This window comes from Hemiscyllium ocellatum, chromosome 3, assembly GCF_020745735.1.
Source record: "Hemiscyllium ocellatum isolate sHemOce1 chromosome 3, sHemOce1.pat.X.cur, whole genome shotgun sequence".
Classification (NCBI taxonomy): domain Eukaryota; kingdom Metazoa; phylum Chordata; class Chondrichthyes; order Orectolobiformes; family Hemiscylliidae; genus Hemiscyllium; species Hemiscyllium ocellatum.
The window spans coordinates 37,862,036-37,869,503 of record NC_083403.1 but is presented as its reverse complement, the minus strand read 5'-3'; the positions used below and the strand labels follow the sequence as shown (position 1 = coordinate 37,869,503).

At 40.2% G+C, this 7,468-nt stretch overlaps 1 protein-coding gene across 1 annotated transcript in view; it reads left to right on the top strand.

The window, feature by feature from the left end:
- Positions 1–7,468, top strand: part of LOC132836998 (glutamate receptor ionotropic, kainate 2-like) — a 423,698-nt gene that overhangs the window by 361,461 nt on the left and 54,769 nt on the right. Inside the window, exon 13 of the mRNA XM_060856620.1 lies at positions 1,817–2,034. Within this exon, the coding sequence (XP_060712603.1) occupies positions 1,817–2,034 (218 nt within the window). The remainder of the gene's footprint in view (positions 1–1,816; positions 2,035–7,468) is intronic.

Sequence of the window (7,468 nt, the reverse complement as noted above, 5' to 3'; positions counted from 1 at the left end):
CAAAAAGGTTTACAGGGCTGTGGAGAAATAGTAGGGAACATAGACCAATCAGATACCTCTGTGAAGAAGCTGACATAAGTGTGATGGTACAACTAGATTCCTTGTGAGCTGCATCACTCTATGATTTAATTAAGGGATTTTCAAGATTTGATGATCACCAAGTTTCTACTTCCGTTAACCTGAAGGAACAAAAAAAATCTCTGGGCCTATTGATCGTTCAGTCAAATAAATCCAAAAGCATTTGGATCTCTACAAGGGAACGTTAAATACATCAACTTACTGCTGGTCTCGTATGGAACCCATTAATCATATTTTAACATGAATGATCAATTTAAGATTTAATTGATTTAAGGATTAATTTTCAAAAGCTTTAGAATAATGCACATCTGTGACTGTTGGTGTAAAAACATGAACAGTCAACTCCATCCAATCAGTGTTGAATAAGTTTAATCTATTTTAAGTATTTATATGTAGTATATGTTATACTCAGGGGTTCAACTAAGGGAATCATACATGCATGAGTGTCTTGTTGCTGGGAGTTATGGACTGGTAGCTTCACTTGTGGATGAGTCGATCAATCAAGCTCTGTATTGTCAATTCTCAGTCACAGGACATTGGGCATTCATCCTCTGTCTGCCACAGACACATATGTACTTGTTGGGAACAATAAAGAGGTTTTATCATGAATGTTTTGCAGACAAGTACCACATTAAAAAAAAACTCCACTAAAATTTAATATTGTTTGTTTCGTATGAAAATAAAATCTGTAGTTCAGCTCCAAGCTTTGGGTTTGAGTGCGCCTGTAACTTTTATCTTATTCATTCATGAATTTTGGGGCTTTTCAGACTGGGCCAGCATTTATTGTACAGACCGGGACTTATTATTCATGAGTTATATAGTCAGTTTTATTTCTGAAAATATTTATCAAATATTCCTAATGCTGATATACCCTTTATTAATTGCCATTTGGAACCCTTTTCATTTGAATTGTGCAGTTGCCACTTAACTTACTTAGTGCAGATGATGTAGTGTTGCCTTTTGCACAAGACCTGATGAAGTTGTCCAGTTGCAGTCATCACAGTCTTGACCAAGTGGCCAATCTTTATTTGTGAGCCAATTTGTAAACATCTAAAACTCAAAATAAGCAATCTGCCAGGAACTGGGTCAGCACACTGATGGAAAACAAAATTTCCTTTAAGCCAAATTTCTTTGTAGATTTTGAAGTGAAATGAGATTTGGTCTATCTCAACCAATTTTCTGGTGGACATAAATCTACAATGCAATACCAGCATAATTTGTACCAAATTGCTAATTTCATCTTTCCCGCAAGGATGGTCATAGAATGAAAAAATGCTGTCCCACTCTGATAAAGGAATTCTGACACATTAATGGCTCAAAGCTTGGGGTGTTCCGCTGTGTCAGTTGTGCTGGACTGGTGATAGAGGATCTTATTTTTATAGTAGGTGCAAAATAAAAATTGGGAAACAAATTTAATTCCATGCTTAGTAAAGGTATTTTTAATTGGTTCTTTGAAGAAGTTGAATTGCTCAGCGAGCAATCACACTTCATTTGAGAAAAAGGTAATATGTTGCCAAATAAGAGCTGCAGCCTCACCTTTAACTCTCACCTCACAATTAGCAATGCTTGAAAAGTGGAATACCCATAATTGAACCCCTGATTATATTCTATAAAAAGAATACTACCTATTCCGAAGGTTCAGTACTTTCATCTTGGTGATTCTGACCACGACCTCCCACTGATGTTACCCAGTGCTCTTTAATGCCATTACTTTTGTTTCCTCTCCACCACTCGTCAGGTTCCGAGCTAATGCCCAAGGCACTTTCAACCAGGATTGTGGGTGGCATTTGGTGGTTCTTCACACTGATCATCATTTCGTCGTACACCGCTAACCTGGCTGCTTTTCTGACAGTGGAGCGCATGGAATCTCCCATTGACTCAGCAGATGACCTGGCTAAACAAACCAAGATAGAGTATGGTGCAGTTGAAGATGGAGCAACTGTAACTTTCTTTAAGGCAAGTTCTTCAAGTTATGTGTATCTTTTCTTGCTTGGTATTTGCTGATTAGCACAAACGAACATTTGAAGATGAACCGAGTTAGGAAACAATATCCTTTTGTTCCATTTATTAAAATCTGAATTATATCATCCAAGGAAAACTGATAACGTTGATACTCAGTACATATTAACTCATGAATTACAATCTGTTTTGACCATGAAACTAAAGACTTAATCTTTTGATGTTTTCACGCACAGCCTGTGATACAATTTGCTTCTAGGTTGTTTCTGAATTATATGGTGATTTATACGTTCTATCCTTAAATTGAAAAGAAAGATAATTTATAACCACTTCATGATGTGTGGATATTAATTTGCAGTAATTATTTCAAATTTTTTTTCCATTATTCCTGTATATTCATGACATAGAAAGTGGATGTTATGTTATGTGCATATGGACAAACTGGTCACATTCAGAGGTGCAATTTATCAATAGTGCAATTCCATTGGAAGCTTATCCTGCAATCAATCCTTCCTGCATAAGTGGCGTCCTGTCAGGAGACTAGTCCATTTACTGAATAAGGATGCTTGATATGCTGCCTTGTTTGGATCAATTATAGTTGGGAAATTTTGGGATCAAAGCCCTCCTTCCATAAAATGTTCAGATGACTAGCTGGCAGACATACCATCCAACTTCACAGCTGTGCTGGTGGAAAGCCAGGTGCTTTTTACATGACTGGCCTTCAGGACTGGTGAGCTGTCAGTTCTAAACAAGCTCAGCAGGGCAGGCTATTGGATCAGGGCAATCTTGCACAGTGATGTTAGTTGAAAGGTTATTAATATCTGACTTGCCAGAGAGAACTCCCTTCCTCTTCTTCTAATGGTGCCATTGTGTGTCTTCCACCTAACTGAAAGTGCTGGAAAAGCCTTAATTTACCATCTCATTGGAAGTGTGGTGCACGTAACAATGCAGTGCAGTATCTCTGCACAAGAATGTCAGTTTAGATTTTGTGCTCATACATGTGTGCTGGGCTTTCCTTGTTTAGAGGCAAGAATGCTGCTCCTGAGCTCATGTTGCAGAAGTTACACATAAACATGGGAATAAGGGTTAAAAGGAAGTCTCTTGGCTGTCAAGCATGGTCCACTATTCAATAAATCATAGCTAATCTGATTCCACATTCCTGTCTACCCTAACAATTATTCAACGGTTTGTGTACCATCATGCTCTCTATTTCTGCCTCAAAGATAATCAAGGACGATGTTTCCAGAGTCTTTTGAAGAAGAGAAAAAATGCTCTCCTCATCTCTGTCTTAAATGGATGACCCTTTTTTTTGGCAAATTTAAAAATCCCACAACACCAGGTTATAGCCCAACAGGTTTATTTGAAAGTACAAATCTCAGAAAGCTGTTCCTTCAGCAGGTAGCTAGCCAGGTGAAACAGTGACCTCTCATTTTTGATTTTCTCACAAGAGAAAACATCTTTTCCACATCTATTTTGGCCAACCCTAGGTACACTTGAGAGGCTGCCTTCCTGAACAACTGAAGCCTCTTGTGCAAAGTGTACACTGAGAATGCAATGTGAACCAGACAGAGACTGGCATCCTCCAAGAAAGGACTAGTTTGATTGTGCACATGATAAGCTGCATCCTGCTTTGATGCATGAGATAATTGTGGATTGAAGTGCACAAATTGACCTGGCAGTAACATGCAAGTGCTAGATGTCTCCAAGCTGCAAAGTAACATGTTGATATGGTGCCTGAGCATGTCAAAGAGCAGGCATGGTGATATGGTGAGGCTGCTAGTTTATCAATAAAGGATCGAGGAGGACAGTGGCCAGTGAGGATGCAGGGATGTGCTTCTGAAGAAGCAGTTACATGATGACTAGGACAAACATTTGACCAGGTGCAACTGGCAGGCATTGGATCTAAGTTTCTGGTTGGGAATTTGTGTTATCTAGTTTCTTCGTGAAGGAGAGGAAATTTGGAAATGATATTTAAATAAGGTGCATTGGGGTTTGGATGAGACACAAATGCATTAAAATGAAGTAGTCATCTCTCAATGGGCGAGATTCTCACTGTGTCATTTATGGCTTGAAGGTCAAAATTGGAAAAAAATCGCCCTCGACACTGAGAATCAGATTTTTTTCATTCTCACCATATTTTTCACCTTTCTCTCACTGCTCATGCTACACCAGGGAAGGAATAATTCCATTCTATAAATTAGCTGTCAGCATTGATGAAAATCAATCAATACTCCTTCTGCTCCTGATCCTGAGCATCTGCTGCAAATGTATTCTGCTCCAATTTGAACTGACTCCAGTCCAGGTAAATTGAATGTTAACTGACTTATCCTAACAAATTCTGGTCCACCTTCCATATTAATTATGGTGAAGTTATCCATTACATTTGCAAGTTGTTATTCATAGGTTATTGTCAAATCCCTCTAATTAATTCAACAACTATCAAGAATTCATGGTGAATTTTTTTGAAAAATATATAATCTCTGCATTAAATGTTTCAAAAATACACATTCCATCACAGATTTGGCAGAGACAAATTACCTTGTTCATCTGATTAACCTTTCCCCCTTTAAACATTATTGGACACTCCAGCAGGCGAAGGTGACTTTTGGTGAATAAATGTGCTGCACACAGCCATGGTCATTTATCCAATTCTTTGTAATAGGGCACATTGTGTTGTAATATATATTTTTACTTTGGTTTCCATTTGGAGGGATCTATTAATATGAAAAGACCAACCAGTCTTTCCAACAATCGTCAGACTTTGTTTCATGTTAATTACCACTTCCTGATTTACTTAATGCACGTGTCAACTCTTTTCATTGTCACTGGTGCCATCGGCCCTTAGCTTTTCGAAAAAGCAACTTTCCCAATATTTCATGGTGACTGAATTTCTATATTTCTTGTAATCTTCCACGTGAGCAACATGATACAGTTTGCAGCTCCAATATCAATTCCACCAATCACAGCACAAAAAACACACCAGAAGATTGGTATCTCCTTTTCTACTTTAACTGCCTCAGATGTGCTGACTGAAATCATTTCACAATTACATTTCTGAACAGGTGGCTTCCTACTTTGAAAATAATTTAGCATAATGCCTGATCAATGTGATTACTGTTGTTAAGTAGTTAAATTGCTTTTATATTATCTGGCATCCCTGTTTTAATCCGCTCCCACTGAAAAGGGTAAAATCATTTGCAGAAATCGTGCTATGTTTCACAGTTGTGACACACTTTTAATATTCAGTAGAATACCTTTGAAAAGAAGCAGCTTACCACGTTGGTATTTTGCTTCAGATGCAGTACTGTATGATCACATTCATTGTCCCTGCAGTGGAATATAATGTGTTAAATGATAATATTCTGGGGACCTAGGTTCAAATCCCGCCACGGCAGATGGTAGAATTTTAATCCAAACAAAAAAAAACTGGAATTAAGAATTTTCTGACGACAATGAAATCATTGTCAATTGTTGGAAAAACTCATCTGGTTCGCTACAACCTTCAGGGAAGGAAATCTGCCATCTTCACCTGGTCTGGCTTACATGTGACTCCAGACCCACAGCAATGTGGTTTACTGTCAATTGCACTCTGAAGTGGCCCAGCAAGCCATTCAGTTGTACCAATCGCTACTAAGTCTCAAAGAAATAAAAATGGATGGATCACCTGGCATCACTGGGAAAGACAACGGCAGAAACATCCATGTCAATCCTGCAAAGTCCTCCTCACTAACATCTGGGGGCTAGTGCCATATTTTGGAAAGCTATCACACAGACCAGTCAAGCAACAGCCTGACACAGTCATACTCGCGGAATCAAACCTTACAGACAATGTCCCAGACACCACCCATCACCATCTCTGCATATGCCCTGTTCCACTGGCAGGGCAGACCCAGCAGAGATAGTGAAATAGTGGTACAAAGTTGAGTGGGAGTTGCCCTGGGAGTCCTCAATGTTGACTCTGGATCCCTTGAAGTCTCATGGCTTCAGGTTAAACATGGGCAAGGAAGCTTCTTGCTGATTACTATGTTCTGTCCTCCCTTGGCTGATGAACAGGTTGAACAACACTTAGAGGAAGCACTAAGTATGACAAAGGCACCTCTGGATGGGAAATTTCAATGTCCAGCATGAATAGTTCGGCAGCAGCACTGTTAATCGAGCTGGTGGGGTCCTAAAGGACAGGGCTGCTAGACCCGTCTGCAACAGGTGGTGAGGGAACCAACAAGAGAGAAAAACATACTTGACCTCATCCTTACCAGTCTGCCAGCTCCAAATGCATCTGTTCATGACAGTATCAATAAGAGTAACCACCATGCAGTCCTTGTGGTGACGAAGTTCGGCCTTCACATTGAGAGTAACCTCCATAATTTTGTGTGGCACTGTCACCGTGCCAAATGGGACAGACTTTGAACAGATTAGCAACTCAAGACTGGGCATCTATGAGGCACTGTGGGCCATCAGCAGCAGCAGAATGGTACTCCAGCACAATCTATAACCTCATGGTCCAGCAAAACCCCCATTCAATCATTACCATCAAGCCAGGGGATCAACTCCAGTTCAATGAAGAGTGCAAGAGGGCATGCCTGGAGCAGCACCAGGCATAGCTGAAGATGAGGTGTCAAACTGGTAAAGCCACCAAACAAGCCTCCTTGCATGCCAAACAACATAAGCATGATTCGTGATGAAGGGCTTTTGCCTAAAATGTAATTTTCCTGCCCCTCGGATGTTGCCTGACCCACTGTGTTTTTCCAGAACCACACACTTGATTCGAAACAGCACAAGCAACAAGTAGAGCTAAACAATCCCACAATCAACGGGTCAGATCTAAGCTCTGCTATCCTGCCACATCCAGTTGTGAATGGTGATAGATTATTAAACAACTCACTGGAGGAGGAGGCTCCACAAATATTCCCATCCTCAATGATGGAAGAGCCCAGCACATCAGTACAAAAGACAAGGCTGAAGCTTTCACAGCCATCTTCAGCCAGAAGTGCCGAGTGGTCCTCAGCATTACAGATACCAGTCTTCAGCCAAATTGATTCACTCCATGTGATATCAAGAAATAGATGGAGGCACTGGAGACTGAAAAGGCTATGGGTCCTGACAACATTCTGGCAACAGTCTTGAAGACTTGTGTTCCAGAACTTGCCACTCTCCAAGTTTCTGACAATGTGGGAAATTCCCACGTATGTCTTGTACATAAAATGAGGACAAGTCCAACCTGGCCAATTACTACCCTCGATCATCAGTAAAGATATCATCAACAGTGTTAGCAAGCAGCACCTGCTCAGCAATAACCTGCTCATTGGCGCACAGTTTGAGTTCCACCCACACCAATCATCTCCTGATGTCATTACAGCCTTGTTTCAAACATGGACAAAAGAGTTGAATTCCAGAGTTGAGGTGAGAGTGACAATCCTTGACATCAAGACTA